At 45.1% G+C, this 25,415-nt stretch overlaps 1 protein-coding gene across 10 annotated transcripts in view; it reads right to left on the bottom strand.

The window, feature by feature from the left end:
* PLCH1 (phospholipase C eta 1) overlaps positions 1-25,415 on the bottom strand; it is a 144,453-nt gene that overhangs the window by 109,665 nt on the left and 9,373 nt on the right. For all 10 annotated transcript variants that reach the window (XM_081862073.1, XM_081862075.1, XM_081862074.1 and 7 more), the window contains exon 2: positions 14,051-14,168. In XM_081862073.1, the coding sequence (XP_081718199.1) occupies positions 14,051-14,129 (79 nt within the window). In that variant the 5' untranslated portion in view covers positions 14,130-14,168. The remainder of the gene's footprint in view (positions 1-14,050; positions 14,169-25,415) is intronic.

The raw sequence follows: 25,415 nt of genomic DNA on the forward strand, positions 1-25,415 counted from the left end.
TTTGTAAATATATCCAGCAGATTAAACAGATCAACTGAAGTTTCCAGAAAAATAATTGCAATACTCGTGAAGTTAGCACCTGCTTATGATAATGTTTTTTCTTCCTTCGTCAAGAGAACCTCTCTGCTGAAAGAGTATTGCACAGCATGGTAACACAAAACAGCCAACTTTCAGGTGAGGCCATTCAGGCTTCTGTAACATGGGGGACTACAACCTGTTCCTCCAGATGAGCTTCTCAAGCGGTCCTTAAGGTACCCCGGGCAGGACCTAGGTTGTTAAAAGCTACATACAGTGGTACCTTGGGTTACATATGCTTCAGGTTACATAGGCTTCAGGTTACAGACTTCACTAACCCAGAAATAGGACTTCAGGTTAACAACTTTGCTTCAGGATGAGAATAGAAATTGTGCTCCAGCGGCGCAGCAGCAGCAGGAGGCCCCATTAGCTAAAGTGGTGCTTCAGGTTAAGAACAGTTTCAGGTTAAGAACGGACCTCCGGAATGAATTAAGTACTTAACCCGAGGTACCACTGCATATCAATGCAATATCCTTGAACTTGACCCAGTAGCTTATGAGCAACCACAGCAAATGCTTTAGCAGAACTATCACATCCTGTCCGCTCCCATCAGCAGTCTAGACCAGTGTTTCCCAACCTTGGGTCCCCAGCTGCTGTTGGACTACAATTCCCATCATCCCTGACCATTGGTCTTGCTAGCAAGGGATGATGGGAGTTGTAGTCCAAAAACAGCTGGAGACCCAAGGTTGGGAAACACTGGTCTAGACTACACTGCAAAACTTTGGTCTCAAGTGATGCAACAAAGAGAATTTTACCATGTCTCCACAACCAATCAAAAGAAACCGACAAAGATTGCCCTGAGAAAGGAGTCTGGATACTACAGACAACCAATTCCCGATTTGGTTGCTTGCTAAGTTTACAAGTAGTCCTCCATGTGGAAAATGGGCATCTGAATCAACCCTCTATATCTCCGGTTGGCTCTTGATACTATGAGAAGCACTAACAAGCAAAGCGCGCTTTGGAGAGGTGTGCATCTGAGACCTGTGCATCTTCCACATCTGCATTTATGTTGCTGTTAGAGGAAGCACCCATTATTCCTACATTGACTTGACTGTGCCAACACGCAAAGTTGCCCTGTTATTTGTAGCACAGACACAGCTCTCTTCCACAGCCCAGTGCCATAATAAATACACGTTGATGTAGCGATGGCCATTAACTTGCATGGCTTTAAAGGAGAATTGGACTAATTCATGGAGGGCAAGGCTACCAGTCACTACTAAACATGGTGGCTATGTTCTGCCCACACTGCAGGGGACACGTGGCGCTATGGTCTAAACTACTGAGCCTCTTTGGGGTTTGCCGATCGGAAGGTCACTGGTTCAAATCCGTGTTGACGGGGTGAGCTCCCGTTGCTCTGTCCCAGCTTCCACCAACCTAGAAGTTTGAAAGCACACCAGGGCAAGTAGATAAATAGGTACCACTGTGGCAGGAAGGTAAACGGCATTTCTGTGCGTTCTGGTTTCCGTCAGTGTTTTGTTGTGGCCAGTCATGGTGGCCAGAAAGCCGTCTGTGGACAAAGGCCGGCTCCCTTGGGCCTGAAGCGAGATGAGCGCCATACCCCAGAGTCAAATTTGAGTGGACTTTACCATCCAGGGGTCCTTTACCTCTGAATATTAGCTGCTGAGACTCAAAAGTAGGGAGAGCTGCTGTTGCCCTCGGGTCCTACTTGTGAATTTCCCACAGGCATCTGATTGGCCACTGTGAGAAATGGATGCTGGACTAAGTAGGCCTTTGGTCTGATCCAGCAAGACCTTTTATGTTATTAAACTGGCATTATTGAGAGAGCGGATGTTCTGAGGTTTATTGCTAGGGCTCCCACCCCCCTTTTTCATCTATTCATTGCATCTAATTAACTTAAAAGGAGAATTTGGAGACCAGACCTAATGAAATTGTAAAACAAGCTTCCAGGAACAGTTTTGGAATAATCAACTGTTGGTGAATAGAGTACAGACTTGGATATACTTATGACAAACTTTTGTTCCAAAGCCTTCATCGTGTGTCATTTGAGTTTTCTGCTGTATGTTTGAGGGATTTTCTTGGGACCTCACAGGTGTTCACAGACCACAGCTTCCATCATGCTAGCTAGGGGTGATGGGCATTAGAGTCCTGCAACACCCAGAAAGTTACAGGTCCCCCACTTCTGTTCAATGTCATCAGGCAATGCCATGATTCTGGAAAAGACACTGATGTTGCACAGAGCTTCCAATTTAAATTCCAACTCAGTCCCGAAACCATTGGGTGGCTCCATGCAAGCCAGTACAGTGGTGCCCCGTAAGACGAATGCCTCGCAAGATGAAAAACCCGCTAGACGAAAGGGTTTTCCATTTTTCGAGGCGCTTCGCAAGACGAATTTCCCTATGGGCTTGCTTCGCAAGACGAAAACGTCTTGCGAGTCTTGCGAGTTTTCTCCCTTTTTTCCCCTTTTTCTAAGCCGCTAAGCCACTAATAGCCGCTAAGCTGCTAAACCACTAAGCCGCTAATAGGGATGCTTCGCAAGCGGAACGGATTATTTTCATCTTGCGAGGCACCACTGTATTAGGCTTAGAGAAGCTGGCCAGAAAAAGACCAATGTGTAGTTTCCTCATTTCTCTACGTATCTCTGCGTGTCACTCTTAGTCTGCCTGTCCACCAACTTCCAGATCTTGTAACTATTTAGAGCCCTCAATTTCAGATTCACTTGCTCCTCCTCTGTTCCACCGTCCTTCACACAGCACTTCAAGTTTGAACCTTAGCTCATGGATTATGACTACACCACAGAGGCAGTTTCCAAACACTGGTTGTTGTAAAACAGGGGTCAGCAACCTAAGGCCCATGGGCCACAAGCAGTCCATGGGGGTCGTTCTACCGGCCCACAAGCCACCCCCAAACCGAGCCGCCCGCTCAGCGAGTCCATGCACACTGTGCTAAACTGGTGCAGCATGGCGGCTCGCTTCCGCAGTTCTGCAAGTCTGCGCAGACACAGATGACAGAAATCACAGGCACGCGGACTCATGAGCACCCATGATCTGGCCCATGGAGGGGGCTCTGCAGCAGTGAACCAGCCCAGGCAAGGTAAGCCTTGCAGACCCCTATGGTAAAACCCTGGGAGGGTGGAATGCTCTTGTGCTCACGTTCTGCTCCCTGGTTTCCAACAGACATCTGGTTGCCCACTGTAAGAACAGGGTGTTGGACTAGATGGGCCACTGGCCTGACTCAGCGGAATCTCACGTTCTTCTCTACATACAACTTTTCCACCAAGGAGCTCATGGTAGTATAAATGGTTCTCCCTTCCTCTCCATTTTATCCTCAAAACAACACTGCGAGGGAGGTTAGGCTCAAAGTCAATGAGGTCAACCAATGAGCTTCAAGGCTAAATGGGGACTTATCTGGTCTCCCAGGTCCTAGTCCACCCCACTGGCTCTGCCCATGAATAACTCTACCTCTCTGTTGACCTTGTTAGACAATGGTGAAGGAGCCTCCTATGGAACTGGCTAGCATGCTCCATCATGACTGGTCCAAAATAATACAGAAACAGGAGGGAATGGACTTCTGGGGGAAAGAGGTGCAGATCAGAAATAAGACTGATTTGACTACCCCAAAGATGCTACTTTGCTTACCACATAAATGGATGTGTCATGCCAAGTCATGCTGGCGACAGAGCTACAAATCTATGGTTTTCACTTTCAGATACAGAAGATGGTGAATTAATTAGCAGGAAAGTCACAGAAACTCAAGCTTAGGTACTGAAAAAATTTAAAGCTACATATACTGCCACACAAAAGGAGAAAGGGTGGCAGCATTTATTCATCCTGAACAGACGGGGGAAGGGGACAGTAGCCTAGAGCTGAAATGTAAGATTTATGTCAGATCCCTAGGACTGTCAATCACAGTCAATATGAAGCAGCTGCACCCATGAAGAAAGCCGCTGAGATTATAATTAGTTTGTCTAGAAAGGAAGAGGGGAAACTAAAATGACAATCCTCTTTTTTTCTTTTTTTGCAACACCTGTCCAAACAGGCAGGTTTGGCTTAGACGTACCTTGAATCTGAGCCATCTCTGTCCTTCCAGGATTGCCTGCTTTCCACTCAAATTGTTGCCAACATCAGCGCAGAGAGCCAATCTATTCAATGGGAAACTCTGCAGAGCATCTTAGAGCAGCTTTTAAGCAGATATATTTGAAAGCCTTTCTTGACCATTCTGTAGGGTTAATCAATCATAAATTAAGGCAAGATGCTCCGGGGACAAAGAGGCGTCGGTCTGCATGAGATAATCGTAATTGGCTCTCTCTCAGCCTTGATCATTAGGAGAAATCAAATGCTAAATGAAATGGTTCCTTTGGACCACACTTTCTTAAGGTGCTGTGTCAACACTGACAAGATGAGCGTTTTCGTCAAGAATTAAATCCCACAGCGGCAAGAGTCTTAATAGCACACGGATGGAAGAACGAAGAAATCCCAACAAAAGAACTGTGGCAAGGGAAACTAATGGAATATGTGGAACTGGTGAAACTGACGCATAAATTACGTGAAAAGGACAACTGTGACTTTAAAGAAGAATGGGAACCTTTTACAAAGTATTTAAAGAAACAACAAAATGAACTGATCTCCTTGGCAGGTTTTGAATAAACAAACACAAACTTACTATTGGTAACAAATAGATAGATAAATTGAGGATCATTACAGTTTGATAATATGCAGAAAATAACATGTGCTTAGAAACCAGAGAGAGGAGCTATGGGAAGTCCGGAGGGGGGGAGGGAAAATTAGGGGCGGAAATGAGGATGATATGTTTTTTATAAATTGTTATGTTGAAATTCTCAATAAAAACTATTTTTTAAAAAGAAGAATAAAATCCCACCCACCCAAGCTGTAGTCTGGGAAACCAAAATGAGTGAGTGTGACCATTAATATGGTTAAGGTGACTGCCTCCGTTTCTACAAATCTTGTGTGATAAGAGTGGCCCTCTTGGTATTTCCACCACCCTCAGAAGTTCAGGACTGGCAGTCCAAAGGAGGGCATTCTCTGTGGCATCCCATAAACTGTGGCACTGGCTCCCCACAGAGAAGAGTTGGCATATTCATTGCACAGCTTTCATCCCACACTGAAGGCGCACCTTTTGGCTCTGTCCTTTGATATCCAAAGGACAACTGTGCACTTTTTAACCAACTGTATTTTTATATTGTTTGTAAATTGCTTCATGGATTATTGCTTTATATTTGGGAAGCACAAGCCATCCCTTGCCTTATAGGGGAAACGACTGTAGCCGAGTGGCAAAACATTTGTTTTGCATGCAGAATATCAGTCTCCCAGGTATGGCCCTGTCTGAAATCCTGGAAAGCCGCTACTCATCCATGTAAATACTTAGCTAGGTAGATGAATGGTCTGACCTGCTATAAGGCAGCTTCATATGTTCCTATGGTGGTAATCTGCTGGGACTTTATGGTGTGGTGCAGGTAAGAAATTCAATAAAGGCTTACCGTAAGTACCAATTGACTGCAGGCCAACAGCAGATGGAGAGCAGCCCAATTTGATGAGAAAAAAATGTGGCTAAAAGATCTCGGAATGCTAGCTCTATAAACAGCACTAAAGCCCTTCAATCAGTCATGGGTAAATCAGTAAGATCCGACAGCAAATAAAATGCCAAGCCTAATCTTGATAACACAGATGCAGAAACTATCACCAAAGTTGGAAGGGACCTCCAAAGTCACCTAGTGCAGCCTCTGCAATGCAGGAAGGGCACAGTGAGGCAGCCAAGTGGCCTAAGCAAAACAGTCACAGTGAACCCTCTCCCCTTACAAAATGTTCCGTACACACACACACACACACACACAAAAAACAAACCACTGACAACATGGCTTGTTAAAGCTAAGAATTGCAGCCTCACAATAATTTTAATTTTCTGCTTCACCAGCCTTTCTCTTTCACTATCCAAAGTCACAGAAAAATTGCTACTTTTTGCCAAAGAGAGCGATTAGTGGAGGGCAGAACTTTGCTTTCCTACAATAAATATGGAGGGGGAAAACAATATTATATAAGCATTGTGTTGCAACCCAAATTACCCAATTCAGCTAATATAAAATGAGCCCATGAAAGGCTACGGAACACTAAACACAGCCCCAGAAGCTTTTCCCAAAATGGAATAATATAGGCAGAAGTCAACACACTGAAATCATGAGCGTCCCAGATGGGTTTTCTCCAGGTTCCAAGAGAGAAGATCATGAACGTTTGGCTCCTACTCTAATCCCGCTTAGCATATCATCTGAAACTGGGCTTGTGACAAGTCATGCCCTATACAACAAGAACAAACCTTGGTTACAGCACATCTAGACAAGTGAAACACTGGATCATATGCTAAGGCAAACCATGGTTTGATTTACAGATAGGTAGCCGTGTTGGGCTGCCATAGTCAAAACAAAATAAAAAAATTCCTTCCAGTAGCACCTTAAAGACCAACTAAGTTAGTTCTTGGTATGAGCTTTCGTGTGCATGCACACTTTATCTGAAGAAGTGTGCATGCACACGAAAGCTCATAACAAGAACTAACTTAGTTGGTCTTTAAGGTGCTACTGGAAGGAATTTTTTTACATGGTTTGATTGACAGCAGCACAGCAGCAGCAGGAGCAAGGAGAAGCAAAGCTTCCGCAATCTCCTCTCCTGGAACCAACTCACCATTTTACGCTAAAGCATGTTTCCGCTTTGTGCTGGACATGAACAGGGTCATTCTTATTCTTATCATTTTATTTATACCTCACCCATCTGTCCGGGTTTCCCCAGCCCCTCTGGGTGGCTTCCAGCAAAATAATAAAACGTCAAACATTAAAAACTTCCCTATACTGGGCTGCCTTCAGATGCGTTCTAAAAGTTGTGCAGTTCTTTTTCTCCTTGACATCTGAAGGGAAGGCATTCCACAGGGTAGGCGCCACTGACAACAAGGCCCTCTGCCTGGTTCCCTGTAACTTGGCTTCTTGCAGTGAGGGAACCGCCAGAAGAGCCTCAGAGGTGGACCTCAGTGTCCAGGCTGAACAAAGTGGGTGGAGATGCTCCTTCAGGTATACTGGACCGAGGCCGTTTAGGGCTTTAAAGGTCAGCACCAATACTTTGAATTGTGCTCGGAAATGTACTGGGATAAACTAAGACATGATGTTAGCCTGCCATTCCCAACCCCACCCCCCGACGAAAGCATAGCGTGCACAGAGTTCTAAGAAATGAAGAGATGTAGGATTAGCAGTTCAGAGATCAATAGTTATGTGGAATATACAGCCGCAGGGTGGCTTTTCACTGACATGTATCCAGAGATCTACTGCTAAAAATAAGCTTGATGTATCCTTTTGAACGTGCACCTGTCTGCATAGTGTTCCCCAACTCCACAAACAAGAATAAGCCCAAGAACGTAGAGCAGGCAGAAGCACGTTTACAACGGAATGCAGATAGCTGACTGCAAAGAAGGACTGTATATGTATAAAAGAACAGCCCTTGGCTACAGCTCATGGTTAGCAGGGACAGAGTTTTGCCACCAGCCCCAGTTCAGGGAACATGCTAAGCCCAATGCTGGCTTAGAGCAGCATGGCAATACAGAGGAACCTCGAGTTGTGGACGTAATCCATCCCGGAGGCACATCCGCAACTCTCAAAGCATTCGCATCCAGAAGTGCCATGCCTGTCTGCACACATGCGCAGCGTGATTTAGTACTTCTGCACATACGCGAGCAGCGAACCCAGAAGTAACCCATTCTGGTACTTCCAGGTTGCCGCAGGACGCAACTTGAAAAGACATAACCTGAAGCAGACGCAACATGAGGTATGACTGTAAAATGTGGAGGGAAAAGGCAGCTGTTAGTTCCTCTCTGGGAGCCCGCACATTCACGCTGCCTCCGTAAGCCATAGTTTGGCTCTTCTAGATTGAACAAATGTGCAGGAAGGCAAGCCATCGTTTGGCTTTCTGTGTCAAGCAAGTCAGCTCAGTGAAGGTGGAACCAAACATGGGAAAAGCTGGCTTCTGCATATGGCGCAAGAGTTAGCCGCTACAGAAACCCCAATTGCCATTTGTTCCAATTCAGCACTAAACTGAAGGTTTCTCTGAAGGAAAGCAGCCAGGCAAAGGGAAATGTGGGTGAGCCCTAAATGTGTCAATGCTATGGTTCAGAAGACACCTGTGAACACAGGGACCTCAAGTCACTACAGTCCAGGGAAAAGGGTCATCTCCCCACCACCAAACAGAATTGGACAGGGAACATGCAGGCACTCTAAAGCCCACTTCAGATATTCAAAAAGGACACGAGATGCAAACAAGGAAGGGGGTGCACTGACATTCCTAACCAGCAGAACACACTCAGAAAACACCTTCAGAAGTGTGCGGTATCTATCTGAGTGAACAGATGTGTCTCTGAAATGCACCTAAAAACCCACTAGGGTTGGTTCAAATCAAATATATATTCCTTGCATTATGCCAGTAATTATGCCAGTAATTATGCCAGGAGCTTTGAGTTTAGCATTTCCGTGCTTGCTTTTTGGGGTACATGAATGCATGTTAACTCCCCTTTTAAATACTCCCCTAGAATATTTTGTGCATGTCCAGAGACTCAATCCTGGAGTAGCCTATAAATCTGTCATTCACCTGGCACATCGAATCCAAATAGCTATTTCCTTCCTTCCTTCCTCCATGCTACAAATTAAAGATTCCCACTAGAAAAGTACCAGCAAAAAATAATAACACTTGATCTAATCTGAGCTCTGATCTCTCCCTCCCCTTCTCTCTGGTTATATATGTATGACATTTTTAGCTTTGGGGCACTCAAAAGTCTCCCTGGAGTACCAAACATCAGCAGCAGCAGCCTGAATGTTTGTGACAAGGAATTTCTGACATAAGCAGATCAGAATATTAATATCATGCAAATAGAGCTATTAACAGTTTTTCCTAATAACATTAGAAAAGGACAAGGAACCCTCAGGCAACTTTTGAGTCATGAAAGTGGTCGGGTTTAACATGAACAGAATGTTTATTCGCTGCTCAGGCAGTTTTTCCATGTAGCCGAAATGATCTTCCCAAACACATAAAGAGATGCCTGCTGGCCTCTACTGGCTGCACTCAGAAGTGTTCATTTCTTGGAATTTGGGAGGGTATCCTCAGTGAGAAGATTGCTGCCTCTTCAAATGACACCTTGTCCAACACTACCAATTATCCCGCTGCAATTCACAGAGGCAGGAAAAGAGAGTAAGCCTTGCACAAGCTTTGAATGCAAGAAGAAGAAAGAAAAACCTCATAAGTTCAATTCTGGGCATTTCCAGTGAAATGGAATAAAGTGACAGGAGAAGGGGGAAATTGCTGCTTGAGGCCCTGGAGAGTCGGTCCAAGGGGTGGTTAGTGTCTCCCAGTGGGAGGATGGCTTTGAATTGAAAATAAAACTGGTCATCTCATAATGCCTTTATACAAATCTATGGTGCGACTGCACTGGGAGTACTACGTGCCATTCCAGCCACCTCACCTCAAAGAAGGACATTGTGGAGTTGGAGAAGGTTCAGAAGAAGGCAACCGAGCTGGTCAAAGGGATGGAGCAACCCCCCTTTGAGGAAAGGAGACACAGCAGAGAAATCCATCCATTCCTCATCTCCAATCTCAGTCTGGTGCCAACATTCCACTTAGCAACAGTTATTGCAAAGCATCTTCCCACTCAACTCCCTTCTGCAGACCACACTAGGCAAGACTCTCTTCTGCAAACACCTGTCTGTCCTGCAGACAACCCACCCCAGTTCTCACCTCCCAAATCTCTCCCACTGGAATCCTCACTATTCTTGATCTCTACTCAGGGCCTTCTGATTTCCTGTGGTGACTTTCTGCCAGGTGGCTCATCACCCACTGATAAACAACCTTTTACCTCCCTGCCCTGAAGATCAAAACGCAACCTTCCATATTTCTACAAGGATATGGGGCACATCAAGAGGAGAGGTCCAGCAATAAGAGTCTCCCAATTATTATTTCTATAGCATTATCCATGTTCACGCCGTTCCCAAGAACACCCCCTTCCCCCAAAATCCACTGCAATGCACAAGAGATCCTTTGCAGAGAAGTCACTGCAGAAAGGATTCCCAAAAGTAATCTCATACACGGAACTATGCGCCCGAAAATCCTATATACTCATGTCCAGACTTTCGAATCTTACACACTGAACTTCAAAAAACCATATGGCCAAGAGCTACAAGCTTTAACAACCAATCCCTCTTCCCAGGGAACTCTGGGAATTGTAGCTTTGTAAGAGGACCAGGTACCTCCTAACAACCCTCAGCACCCTTCATAAACTATGGTCCCAGAATCCTTTGGGAGATGTCATGGCTGCTTAAAGAGGTATCATTGTGTTTTAAATGTAATGTGTGACCATGGCATAGGCTTTTGGTGTGATCCTGTAGAGATCTTTTTATGTTCAGAGACACAAATATCATGCCGTTTTGCATGATTTGTACATTCAGCTGCTAGTTACTGTGTGAAACTGGCACGTAGGTGTTATTTTTACGACCACCACTCCAGGCCTAAGAACCATCATTAGTCATTGGGCATTGCTCTGTTATTCCTTTGCTGGGATTTAAAATGAATCAGTCCTCACATGTTTCATTTCCTGCTGAGACTGCAAGGAGGTTCCCTGTGCTACATGTCCAATTATGACTTTATCACACTAAGCACAGTGGGAAAATTACGATCAGATACTCTTAACATAACCAAATTAACCGCACTAAGCAAGAAAGCAAAGGATAGATTTCTCTGTGAGCAAGACTCATCTAACATGACAGGATTCTAACACCACTCAATTCATTCTTAAGACCAAGGTCTCCAAGGCAGAGAGGAAAGGAACTGATTTTATACGGCAAAGTGGATCCACTGCTATTAAATGCAGTTTTAAACAAGGAATTGTATGCTTCAGACAGGCATCAGAAGAGGGGGGGAAGAATAATTCCCTCCAAACCAGGAATAATAACACTAAAAAAGGGAGCGGGCTCTTCTTGGAACTGATCAAACAAAACGAGCTGTTCATTAAACATGTTGTGTCTGCTTTCCGCTTAGGCAACTGAATGACCCTAACATTCCTAAGACTGTAGAAATAAGCGAATCAAGCAAATATTATAAGGCTAATCTAAAAACAGGAAAAGGCTATAATTGACAAATTATAAGTCCTAAATAAATCAGAGATAGGCAAGATGTTTTCATTCGAGGGCCACATTCTCTTCTGAGTTAAGGTGGAGGGTGCCACATGCCAGCAGTGAAAGGGGCAGAAACCAGCCGCCTCCGCGAGAGGTCCAGACTCAGGCATAGGCAAACTCGGCCCTCCAGATGTTTAGGGACTACAACTCCCATCATCCCTAGCTAACAGGACCAGTGGTCAGAGATGATGGGAGTTGTAGTCCCAAAACATCTGGAGGGCCGAGTGTGCCTATGCCTGGTCCAGAGCGTGGCAACACAAGAAAGTGCCTTCTCTGCAGTGGCTCCCCATCTGTGGAATGCTCTCCCCAGGGAAGCTTGCCTGCAGCCTTCATTATGTACCGTATCTTTAGACCCCCAGCAGAAACATTCATTTTCTCCCAGGTGTTTGACTAATTAAACCATCTTCTATGGCCTTTTAAACCATGAAGGGTTATTGGTTTTTGTTTGTTATTATGTTATGTATCTTTGTGTTTTTATATTGTAAACCACCCTGTGAGCCATAGATGAAGGGTAGTATAGAAATGCAATAAAAAAATGAAATAATAAAAATAATAATCCAGAGATTAGTAGCAGCCTAGACCAGGAGGTCCTTACTTGCAGTCACACCTTGCAGCAGCTCCTACAGGCAAGAAGACAGGGCAAACACACACAAAATGTTGCTATCTTTAATCAGATTATTCCGGGGGGGGGGGGAGGACCTCAGCTCCTGAAACATGGATTAATTTTTGAACCAAACACAAAGCATAATGAAGAGGCAGGATAAAATCATTGCCTAGTGATATATTTCATATTTTGTTCACAAAAATAAATATATGAGAGATGCTAATCAATATTATCTCCAGGATTCTCAACTTCACAACACCAACCTGGTGAATATTGTGTTTCCAGTATGATAAGAATTCAAATTAATTCATGCTAATTGTAATTCTAGCCTTAGAACAACAACAAAAAACACGAATATTGGCCTTTGAGTCCTTTTCACATTTGCATCAAAATTAGCATTGAAGCAGGTAACTTCTGTAGAACACACACAGAGTCAGGCAGGCAGAAATGAAAATTAATACAAATAACCTCTCCTCTCCTCAGGAATACTTCAGCTGAACTAAAGAGATACAGGCCATATTCACATATCACACTAAACCAGGGGTATCTATGTGGCGTCCTTCAGGTGTTGTTAATTCCAATTTATTTTAAAAGCAACTCTTTATATATGAAGTCCACAGCGGGGTTTGAAGTTTAAGCGGGGGGTGGAAATAGTAGATTATATTAAGAAACCTGATTAAGAGGATGAAACTCAGTATGAGGGTACTTTAAAATGCAATTATATGTAATTACAATTATAAACATTGAGGGTTGGTGAGCGGAAAGTCATTAGCACTGCAGAATAGGATTCTACTTATCAAGTCTTAAAATGTGATTTTGAATCTTGAAATGAAATAAAATGCTAATATCAAGGAATTCCACCATTTGGAATTTCCACATTTCCTACTGGAAAGAGACCTGGTCATAGCAAGAGGAGCAAAGCCCAGTTCTCTGGTGGTCTTTTGGGTTCTGCCAATAAAGGCTGGATACTTCAACATTTCTGGCCAAAGGTTGATGGGCCCTTGGCTGAGGCAGATCATGGGCGCGGAGCCTGAGAAGGTGTATAGAGTTAAGTCAAGGACCCGCCACCATTTCTTCTGGCTCATAGCACGCAAGAAAGGGCAGGAGCAGACGAATAAAACTACAGCATCAGCAGCACTGCATCTGCATTCAGAGACACCCCTATATGTTGCAAGGGGTTTGGGCAGCTTCTTCTGGGAAAGGGAGTCCAAAACTCGCCACCCATTGAAAAAGCAGTCATAAAAAGTGATTCTCATTTTAATATTAGACACTGAAATGCCATTTTATACCTCTTTTATTGAAAAACTGCTGCAAAATTGCAAGTCGCTGTGTTTAATAATGTTTCCAGGCAAGAGAAATCTAATTATATATAATTTCTTATGCTTTTACAAGGTGATTTAAGAATACGTGAAGGAATGAAATTCTTTCATTTTAAGTCCAATACTGCCACCCAGTGTAGGATTTCGGTGGTTAAAAGCTCAAGCAAATGGCTGCAAATCACACTTTATGTGGGGTGTGTGGAAGGGGATAATATAAGCCTTGGCTTTCCTCTCCCTCACATCCACTTGAGGTAATTGGTTAGAAGGTGATTAACAAGTTAATAATAACAACAACAGCAACCAAAGCCATTCCTTCCTGCTTCTGCGTTAATCTGCATTTTTAAAAAAATCAAGACAAAAATTTGTATTTCAATACATTTTTGTAATGCATTTGCTCACAAAAGTCACATTTCTAAACAGTTTTTGACAGGGGCTTTTCTTTTAGCTTAGAACTGCATTGCTAAATTCAGCAAAGTCCAAATCCAAAAGGATAACTACAGTATGTTCTGATCCACACATTAGTCTGGGAAGTGCAGGATAGGTCAGTACAAACCAGAATCCACAAAATATCAGATTCCAACTTCAAAGTGCGTGCAACTATCGGAATGACAGCTTGATGATGTCAACAAGGCACCTGACACTTACGCAGCTGATTTTGCTTTGCTCCTAAAGGTTTGTTCCCCTTCAGCTAAAAGCCTACGAAAGTGTTAACAAACCAGCAAGTGAGAAAGCCCCACTTCTCAGAATAAAATTCAGCCTCTAGGCTGCATCTCTGCAGGTAGATAAGGACCATCTGTTATGTAAGCCCCACTGTGTAATTTCAGCCACACTTAAAGGGAGGTAAGAAACAAGAGACGGCAGAAGCTAGAGGGGGAAGGTGCCACTTACCATGAAAAACTCCATTGTCCACCAAAAAATGCCGGCAGTATTGCAGACAAGTTCTCTTATCCAGGTTCCAGTAACTCATCCTTAGGAGGGTTTCTTCTCAGCATCAAAGACAATTCTCCTGCAAAATTAAGGAGGGGTAAGTGTCGGTAATGCGAAGGTAATTATTAAGTTGAAAGGAAGAACAATTCAGTGATATTAGTCCAGATAAAAGAATTCTTTGGGGATTATTTCTCATATATTAAAAAATAATAATAATTCCTGCTTTACTCAAAATGCTTCAGCAATTATTGGCTGGGGCTGGACAACTTCTAGTTATCTGCAATTAGCCCATCATCAAGGTGCTTAGGGTCACTTTCACACAATTACCGCCCACTCATAGAAAGAAGAAAGAGAAACAGTTTGCATGGAGAGGGATATGGGTTTGACAATGCAGGTATTCAAGTATTCATTGCTTTCTCACCCCATCTCAGCCTACACCAGCCTCACCACTGAGCGGAGGGAGGGAGGAGGGTGGTAGCCAGTCTATGTTGGCAGACAAGGAGGCAAGGTGTTTCGAGTACAGAACTGTGTGCATTATGTCACCTAAGCTAGCCTGCCACCCTTTAGGTGTGGTGATGGATGCTCTCCAATCTTTTCCTATAGATCAAAGCAAAAGGTACTTTTATGCTCTGGTAGTGGCGCTATGGGTTAAAACACAGAGCCTAGGACTTGCCGATCAGAAGGTCGGCGGTTCGAATTCCCGCAACGAGGTGAGCTCCCGTTGCTCGTTCCCTGCTCCTGCCAACCTAGCAGTTGAAAAGCATGTCAAAGTGCAAGTAGATAAATAGGTACCGCTCTGGCGGGAAGGTAAACGGCATTTCCGTGCGCTGCTCTGGTTCGCCAGAAGCGGCTTAGTCATGCTGGCCACATGACCCGGAAGCTGTACGCCGGCTCCCTCGGCCAGTAAAGCGAGATGAGCGCCGCAACCCCAGAGTCGGCCACGACTAGACCTAATGGTCAGGGGTCCTTTCACCTTTACCTAGCTTTCATTTACTATTTGCAGGATGAATACAGCAGCTTCATAAGTAAGCACACGTTAAGTTACTAGCCTGCCCTTTCTTTATTTCTACTAGCCAGCCAAAAGAGTATTATTTGGCATCTCCAAGCCCCCTTCTCCGCCAGCAGGAAAATGCAGCATTGGCAATTTATTAGCCTGTTTTCCACCAGGTGGGCAGCCCAAGGAGAGATGGAGGCCAAAGGATGGGCTTCCTTTCCTCCACAGCAAACAAAGAAACCAAGATGACCTTTCTTGCAGAGATTTGCCCTTCTTCTACAAGCCTGCTTATTTCTCTGCATTAAATCCCCTGTTGTCTATGGCTGCCAGGTGAGCTGTAAAATGCAAAGTTGCAACCGTCTCCACCTAGACTGAGATATTGTGTTACAGCAGGGCTCGGGAACCCATGGCCCTCTAAATGTTTTCAGAGAGCAGCTCCTGTCATCCCTGGGCCTTGCTGGGTGGGGCTGAAGAAAGCTGGAGTCCAACAGCAAATCAGGGCAGTCCCTCCAAGTGTCCCTATTTTCCAGGGACAGTCCCTGATTTAGAGAAGCCGTCCCGGGTTCTGATTTGATCCCAGAATGCCCCACTTTTCCTTAGGACGCCCCTATTTTCATTGGAGAAATGTTGGAGGGTATGGAGTTATCCAACCCCTGAGTTGTCTGAAGGCAGCCCTGTATTGGGTTTTTATATCTCTTTATAAATGTTGGAAGCCCGGTCAGATGGGTGGGGGATAAATAGTAAAATTATTATTATGGAATGGGACATCCCTTTTTCATTAGAGAAATGTTGGAGGGTATATCAGGGGCCACAGATTCTCCACCCTTAAAATAATGGGTACATGATAGAATTGTAGAGCTGGAAGGGACCACAAGGGACATCTAGTCCAGCCCCCGGCAATGCAGGAATCTTCGTGTTCAATGTGGGGCTTGAACCGACAACCCTAAGATTAAGAGTCTCACGCTCTACCGACTGACCTATCTTTTCAGTGTGCAAGAAGGTTCTGTTCCGGCCTTGGATTTAACAACTTGCCTGCTTTATATTCTAGTGTGACCACAGAACTGAATCCAGGATGGAGCTATGCAAGCAAAAGCCACAGTGGTGCTGTTATGAACTTCAGCTTTGGAGAACCAAAGCTCCAGAGATACAAGGGGTAGATTTAGCCCCTTATCCAATGGTGTTCCCAAATGCATCCCTCTGCAGTTTCTCCCCTTTGCATGAACTATGGAAAAGAATAACTGCACATGGAGATGCTCTTATGGCTGCTCTGTCCCTGATGGTGTAAAGCCATATTCCACAAGGAAATGCAATGCATCCATTTCCCCCCCATACCGGCATATACACTATACAAGCCCCCCCTCCAGACATACCATAGGGGCAGGTGTTTTGCTAGCTACTCGCGAGAGTTCCAATGAAAACGCATAATGAGCAAACTCATAAACAAGGCCAATGCAGTGAAATATCTATGTGAAGCTAAAGATACTGGTACCAAACGGGGAGGAAACCACCTCTATTAAAAAAAACAAAAACAATTACCCTCCATCAGCTTCTATGGTTTTGTCCATTGTTTGGAGCCAGGACCCCAAACAATGCAAACAATTGCCGCTATTATTTTCAGAGACTAACATATAACTCATTAAGAAGTTGACCATTGGATTTCTCTCCACAAGGCTTCCTTTATTCCCATAATCTCATTCAATTCATTTTTGAGAACTCTTTTCTTTAATCCTACAAATGATGCCTTGCAAAATCCAGTTTGCTCAATGCAGGGCCTGCAAAGGGAGGTATTTTTAAGGCCAAGCTTTCAAATATGTGAATAGAGGGGAAATTGAAGTAACTGCCACATCACTTCATAATAGACAAACCGTTAGTCCGTCTAGCTGAATGCCATCTACTCCAGCTATGACTGGCAGCAGCTCTCTTGGGTTTAAGGTCTTTCTCAGCCTGATCTGGCTTGAACCCGGGATTTTTTTGCATGCAAACCATGCCATCCTGCAGCTCTTCCCTAGGACAGGAGTTGCAAACAAAAGGCATCCAAAGCCATTTGGGGGAAACAAGTCATCATCGACATCAACTTGATGAGCCTCTTGCATAAGTAACTAAAAACCCTAGGTTTCACTGATAAATTGTAGCAAGTATGGTCACAATGAAAGGAAGGAAACAGATACAGACTCTTTCTTTTTTTTAGTTCAAAGGATGAAGGGAATCAGGGAAAGAACTGGGTGTTTTAGCAGGGAGTGGAAAGTTGTTGCTTGGATTCCAGGTCTACCTACAGCCAGCAGCCCACTGAGAAACAACACAGAGATGGACCCAGCTTCTCAAGACGGGTCTAGTAAAACAGCTCACCATTACTCAGCCAGCAAATCTGCCAGAAATGGAAACCTGTTCTCTGGTGCTAGTTATTTTCTGTTTGTCTGTTTATTTGTTTGTTGGTAACCATACATACATTGCCTCCACATAAACATAAAGGTAAAGGTAAAGGATCCCCTGACTATTAGGTCCAGTCATGACCGACTCTGGGGCTGTGGCTCTCATCTCGCTTTATTGGCTGAGGGAGCCGGCGTACAGCTTCTGGGTCATGTGGCCAGCATGACTAAGCCGCTTCTGGCAAACCAGAGCAGCGCACGGAAACGCTGTTTACCTTCCCGCCGGAGCAGTACCTATTTATCTACTTGCACTTTGATGTCCTTTCAAACTGCTAGGTTGGCAGGAGCAGGCACCGAGCAACGGGAGCTCACCCCGTCACAGGGATTTGAACTGCTGACCTTCTGATCGGCAAGTCCTAGGCTCTGTGGTTTAACCCACAGCACCACCCGCGTCCCTCCACATAAACATACAAACAAACAAAAAACCCTGCAGATGCCCTCAAGACCCATTATAAGATGGACTGTACGAGTACACCAAATATTAGTCAAGTACCCTCTGTTTCTATTCTCAGTTTAAACTTTAATGCATTTTACCTTGTGAAGCACCCTGAGATCGTCAGATGAAGGGGAGTATGTAAGTTTAATAAATGATAATAATAAAAAATTTAAGAGCAAACCTTTGAAAATTGCTGGGCTTCTTCCAGTTTGGAAGAATCTTTTAGTGTGGTACTTAAGAACAATTCACATATCCGCTTTCAGCCTGACCAGTTCCATCTAGCTTGGCTTGCTGAATCTATTGCCAAGATGGCTAGAGAGGCTGCAAGATGCTACGAACCAACTATCATTCTGTTCTTACATCCAAGAAAGAGGCAGGAGGCACATTTAATTTAGACAATATTACTGCCAGTCACATCACGCTCTCCCTGGAAGCCTTGTCCTGTTCCAAAGCAAAAGGAAGTTATCTAGGAACAATTTAAGTAATGTGTGCATGTTAAGCTGGGCTAGAAGATTAAGGGATGCTTCTTGCAGCCTTCCTGGGGGTGCAGACATCAAAAGAATCTTCTAGACAAGCCTGAAAAACGATGAGAGAGGGAAGGTACAATTTGTTGTCATCAAATTACAACAACAAAACATCCACAACAGCAAAAACAAGAGCCTTCTGGTCAAAGAATCAAGATGAAATCAACCAGATTTACACCAACTATAATAACTCAGTGTCTCCATAGAACCCTGTGATTAAATGCTAAAAGAATCTGAACTAGTCTAATTAGTTTTTGCCATCCAATAGATGGGATAAGATGTCTGTAACAGAATGCCAGTGACCCTGCCGTTGGGGGAAACACACAAAGAATCACAGTATAGGAAGAGAGAGGGATTGTTTTCTGAGAAATATTTAAGAAGACCACTTAGGCAAGGGGTGGGAAACCTGTGGCCAGTTAGGAGGCTTTAGCTGCTAGTCTCCATCTTGTGTTTAAGAGTGAACCAAAGATGGATTTACCTAAGCCAAAAGACCCTGGGAAAAGATCCTTTTGTCTTGACCCATTGACCTTCTTGCCAGTAAAGATCCAGACACTTCATTTGATTCACCAGAAAGCCATTGGCAATAAGGCAAAATGATTTGTAAGCAAAAGGTCACCAGATACAGGTTTTGTATCAAAAGCCCTTGTGTCTGGAGACGAGCATCTTCAATAAACCAGGAATTCCATAGAAATGAAGATGCAAACCCCACAGAACAATAAAGTCTATGGACAAGACAGTCAGACTCACCAGGAAGCCACCATCCACAGTCATTGTTCTTCATAGGTCCATTCAGGAGGACCATCCACAGATGAGTCATTCTTGTTACTTGAGGTGCCCCAATCTACCTCTTACCAGAACCTGCCCCATTACATTATGGAAGTTTTCTCGCCTAAAGCTTCTCCCCTATGGCCAAGCACACACACATACCTGGATTTTAACCCATCTGCTCCATCCCCTCATTTTGACCCCATCTCACTGGTCATCTTGCCAAGTCACCTAGACACACTTTTGGATCCCCAACAAACTGATTTAAGACCAGGCTTTTGACCTTGCTGTGTATATGTCATCTCTGTGGACCCTATGTCTGTATAAGCTCTCTGCACACCCCAGGAACATCTTTTAACTCACCACTGGACTTCAGACCCAAGGCTTGATGAAGTGTCCATGCCTGAGATCCTGTTTACTAATAAGGTTCTGAAATCATGTTGGGCACAGACTCCAGACCTCAACACCTAGGTCTCAGCTTCTTTTAAATAAATACCTCCCCCCCCCCTATAATCTTTCTGAGGCCAATCTGACAAAAAGAAACTACGCTAAGAAACTACTGGGAAAGGTTTGCCTGACAACCTCCATCAGAGCAAGCCCTACATGAGGGCTTCTGCTTGTGCAATGGGGCTTTTCCCTCATTTCCTCCCCCTGCATCCCTCAACACCCCCAATAGTGGTTCGTGAGGAGCTGGAAGAACCCCCAGAACAGCACATGGGGAAGGAGAAGGGGGATATCTAGGCAGCCAGGGCTCCTCCGGATGACAATATCTTTTTGCACCAGGTCAGTGAGGACTACTTGCTTTTTCAAATTCTCCTGTATTTACAGAACTCCCTGTGCACCTTTTGGACTGTATCTGTAGGTTTCCCCCTCTGTGTCAAATAAGTGTTGTTTACTTTTTATAATACATAGAACATGGATCTCCCTTGGATGGTTCTGGACTCTCCTTCCTTGCAGGTTTCTAAGCAGAGGCTGGATGGCCATCTGTCATAGATGCTTTAGTTGAGTTTCCTATATTGCAGGGGGTTGCACTAGAACAGGGGTCCCCAACTTGTGGCCAATCGGCTCCGGAAATCACTTCTGCGCATGCCCAGATGCCGAAAATCACTTCTGCGCAGGTGCGTTTTTTGGTGTCTGGGCATGCGCAGAAGCGATTTCCGGCACCACGGACATGCGCAGATGCAATTTCCAGCGTCGCGCTGCACTGGTCCAGCCCACGGAGGATCTCCGTGGGAGTGATCTGGCCCATGCCCGGTAAGCCTTGCCGACCCCTGCACTAGAACATGGGTAGGTAAACTAAGGCCTGGGGGCCGGATCTGGCCCAATCACCTTCTCAATTCAGCCCACAGACAGTCCGGGAATCAGCGTATTTTTACATGAGTAGAATGTGTGCTTTTATTTAAAATGCATCTCTGGGTTATTTGTGGGCCATAGGAATTCATTCTTTTTTCTTTTTTTAAAAAAATATATAGTCTGGTGAAGTGAAGGCCCAAGACAGGTGTTGATCATCATGTGAGCTGCGCACAGGTGGGCTGAAGCGAGCTACTGCCATTCCTGTGGAGCCTCCTTTTATTGAGACAAGTATGCAAGCTAGGCAGATACATTTTTGGGCTGTGACCTTTACACATCTTCCATCCCGAGATCGTGGGGTGGTACAAAGCTATTTTGGCACCTGTTTCCACAGTGTCTGATGAAGGAGACAAAAGGTCTCAGGGACAAAAGGTTACAGACAGGACACCGCTGACTGCTGAGACTGCAAAAGGTCAGACATAGGTGGAACGATGTACAGACAGCTGTGGCTTGTCTGGGGGGGGGGGGTTTCCCTGCACCCCAAGGTCACGCGTGCAGGCAGACGTGACTGCCTGCTCCCTCCGGACCCCACACCCCACTCCGCAATATCCCTACAGTCCAGCCCCCCACAAGGTCTGGGGGACAGTGGACCGGCCCCCTGCTGAAAAGGTTTGCTGACCCCTGCACTAGAACTATGGCCTTTGGGGTCCCTTCCAGCTTCGTGATTGTATGTTTTTCTGCTTCAACCATCTTTCATTATGTTCCTATCATTTTATGTCATTGTATTTTGTATAAATTATTTAAAAATATAAATAAACCATGTTCTATTTACAAACAACATTTAAATAGCTACCTTTCTACCGGTAGGCCGGGGGAGCATGGGTGTAGCCAGGATTTTGTTGGGGAGGGCAGGCTTTTGTTAGGGGGCAGAACCTAACAAATTGTATTGATTTTTACTTATGGGGGCAGCTGGCCCCTGCCCTGCCCCCCCCCTGGGCTACGCCTGGGGGGGAACAGGCAGGAAACAAGGTCAGAAGGGGGCCATGGTTGGAAAAAGATTGGGAAGCACTGGTTTAGACCACAGCATCACCCGCGTCCCTTCTGTTTTATGTAGAAGGTACATGGTGGACCAGCTGAGGGGGAATTGGCTCATTAGCCTGCTGAACTGTTTCAAGGAACAAACAGTCCTAGGAATGCTTCCTTGGCTGCCGCATGCAACCTGAAAGATACAGTGGTACCTCGGGTTAAGAACTTAATTCGTTCTGGAGGTTCATTCTTAACCTGAAAATGTTCTTAACCTGAAGTACCACTTTAGCTAATGGGGCCTCCCGCCGCCGCACAATTTCTGTTCTCATTCTGAAGCAAAGTTCTTAACCTGAGGTACTATTTCTGGGTTAGAGGAGTCTGTGACATGAAGCATCTGTAACCTGAAGAGTCTGTAACCCGAGGTACCACTGTCCTGTAGCTCAGACCAGTGGAGGAATTGTCAACAAGGTTGAAAACAGAGTCATGATCCTCGCCTCATCTTTTTGCTAAGGTTCAAAGAGCTTAGATGCATTAAAATGAGAGGCTCACTGGGTGAGGAGATAACTAATCTCCTCTTCCTTCAATGCCTCCCACCCCACCCCCCATCTTTTGTTTCAATTCTATCAGTCAAATATATTGCCTGATCAGCAGGGAATCCTATTGATCGACACAGATGGCTATTTAACGCTCTCTTTTCCACTGCCAGAACCCAAGTCTGTACAACCCAACTGAAACAGCAGGCACACAAAGACACGGAATACGTTCCAATTAGAGTAGCTCCTTTTCTTGGCCTATATTTTGCAAAGTGTCCCAGAAACAGCCGCAAATGAACCAAAGAGCAGTGCTGCAAGCCCCAGCCAGTAAGGTCAACATTTGGGGACGATGAAAGCTGTAGTCTAATAATATCTGGAGAACTACAAGGTTCCTCAAAGTTACCATAAAAGTATAAAGTAATATTTTTTTTTAGGTAGTCTAAATCTTGCTACAAAACAAACACACAACAATATAGCCACAACAATAGAAAGAAAATTCACAGAGCAAAACAAGGTTTTGCAAACCCTTTTGAAGAGTAGAGCAGAGAAAGAGAAAGAGAGATCAACAAGGAGGTTACTCTATTACTTCCAGGTCACTGCTGCATCTTGGACAAAGCTATATGTTCCAACTTCATGAAGTGAGTTAATACAAAGGAGGGAATGGATCATGAGTGAATGTATCATGGGGGAGAGACACACAGAGATGCAGGACTGACTTACGGCTCCTCATATACATTAAGAGTGAACTGGTTAAGGCCACATAGATGTGCTCCATGTGTGCAGGAGAAATACAAGCAGAAAGCATGCACAGCGGAAAGCAGTGAAGACCTTTGCCACTGACCAGGGCCAGCCTCCCCATTCCCCATACCAAAACCGGCTGAGCTACAACCAGAGTGATGGGACAGCATCTTCCTCAGCACCTGAACACCACAGACCAAATGAGGGACCACAGGGCAAGCTGCATGCCCTATAAAGTTCTGTGCTCCCACACTTACCTTCCACCATTCCTTGCTAGACAGAATCTGCCACCTAAGGCAGGTGCCTCACTCTGCCTAATGGTAGGGCCATGCAATAGGGCTGGGGGGGGGGGTGAAGCTGCCACTTTCCTTTTTCAAATAACGAGATTTCAAACATGGCATTCTACCACAGTCCATTCTAGCACCTTAGGGTTTTACCAGGTCATTCTGCTGTGAGCGCACTGCACCAGACATACCAAACATTTGAAGAACATGGCTGCCAAAGAATCCTGAGAACTATAGCTTACCCCTCACAGAGCTACAGTCCAAACGACAGCTCCCAGGGTTCTCAAAGGTTTTGGGAATTATAGTTCTGTAAGGAGTAAGCTAGGTTGGCAGGAGCAGGGACCGAGCAATGGGAGCTCACTCCGTCGCGGGGATTCGAACCGCCAACGTTCTGATCGGCAAGTCCTAGGCTCTGTGGTTTAACCCACAGCGCCACCCGTGTCCTGCCAACATAGCAGTTCGAAAGCACATCAAAGTGCAAGTAGATAAATAGGTACCACTCCGGTGGGAAGGTAAACGGTGTTTCCATGCGCTGCTCTGGTTCGTCAGAAGCGGCTTTGTCATGCTGGCCACATGACCCGGAAGCTGTACACCGGCTCCCTTGGCCAATAAAGCGAGATGAGCGCCGCAACCCCAGAGTCGGTCACGACTGGACCTAATGGTCAGAGGTCCCTTTACCCTTTACCTTTAAGGAGTAAGCTACAGTTCCCATTATTCTTTGGGTGAAACCGTGTGCTTTAAAAGTATGGTGTGTATGCAGGCCAAGTCCCCACGTGATCTTGATCTCAATAGGTCCTCTCTAGAGTTGAGATTGTCAAGCAGTCTGCTTCCTTCCCCCATTAAGGTTACTTAAAACCCTCTCCTAATGTAACAGGGAGAAAACAAAGACAGATGGCCTGCCTGGCAGCGTTGACTGGTGTCTTTGCCCCAGGGGCAATCAATACAAAGGAAAAGGGAAGCCACACTTTAAGGCCCCCCAAAGGAGGGACATGGACCCCAGGGAGGCAAAGACATCCTCTGGTTATCAGCTGAAAGGGAAGGACATGCAGCTGACTCTATTGTGCCAGCAGGGAGGACATACCACCTGGCTCTGCCAGGATGTGCCAGAAGAAGCTTGCATCTCCCCAGTAACTGTCTGGGCCCCCCTGTAAGGAAGGCAGTGTCAGAAAACCCAATGCTAAATCATAGTCATTATGTCACAAACTAATCACCAGCCATCAGAATACGTCCCCAGAGGCAAGTGGCAGATAACACAGAATGATGATTAGATATTCCTTTAAATTTTCTGCTAATCTGCAGAGTACAGAGAAAGGGTTGTCTTCTGCAATGATTTAGCAAATACTCTCTTATCAGGTGCCATGCATGGGAGAAATAATAATGATAATGATAATTATTATTATTACTTATACCCTGCCTATCTGGCTGGGTTTCCCCAGCCACTCCGGGTGGCTCCCAACAGAATATTAAAAACACGATATAACATCAAACATTAAAAACTTCCCTAAACAGGGCTGCCTTCAGATGTCTTTTAAAGATAAGATAGCTGCTTATTTCCTTCACATCTGAAGGGAGGGTGTTCCACTGGGAGGGTGCCACTACCGAGAAGGTCCTTTGCCTGGTTCCCCGTAACCTCACTTCTCGCAGTGAGGAAACCATGAGAAGGCCCTCGGCGCTGGACCTCACTTTCAATCAACATGAGTGATTTCAGACAAATCACTCTGATATTTTCAAATCATGCATAGGGCACAGTAACAGACTATCAGAGTTTTGTTAAGTGTAGTGCTCTCTGGTTCCCCCTTTGGTGGGGAGGGCTATAGCTCAGCAGTAGAGCATCTGTTTTCACACATAAAGGTCTCAGGTTGAATCCTGGGCATCTCTAGGTAAGAATGGGGAAAACCTTTGCCCCAAACCCTGGACAGCTGCTGCCAGCCAGTATAGACTAGCCTTCCCCAACCTGGTGCCTTCCAGATGCTGTGAACCACAACTCGTATCAGCTGCTAGCGATATATCTTTTCTTTTCTTTTGTGGAACTCTGTTACACTTTCCCACCTGCTCTAAACCATATGTATTGTTCAAGGTGAGCAGCAGTTCCCAGCACAGCACCATGATCAAACACGATGCAACAAGGGTAAATTGCAGTCTTCAGAGAAAACCTTGCTTTCCTGTGAGGCTAAAAGCCCTCCTGATTTTATTTTACTTTCAAAATGATGGCTATGCTTGGCCTCCACAGCTAGAAGCAAATCCTGCTTGCCGGTTGGCCACTGTGAGAACAGGATCCTGGACTAGATAGGCCATTTGCCTAATCCGGCA

The sequence above is a fragment of the Podarcis erhardii genome (genome assembly GCF_964252035.2).
Source record: "Podarcis erhardii genome assembly, chromosome: 5".
NCBI lineage: Eukaryota > Metazoa > Chordata > Lepidosauria > Squamata > Lacertidae > Podarcis > Podarcis erhardii.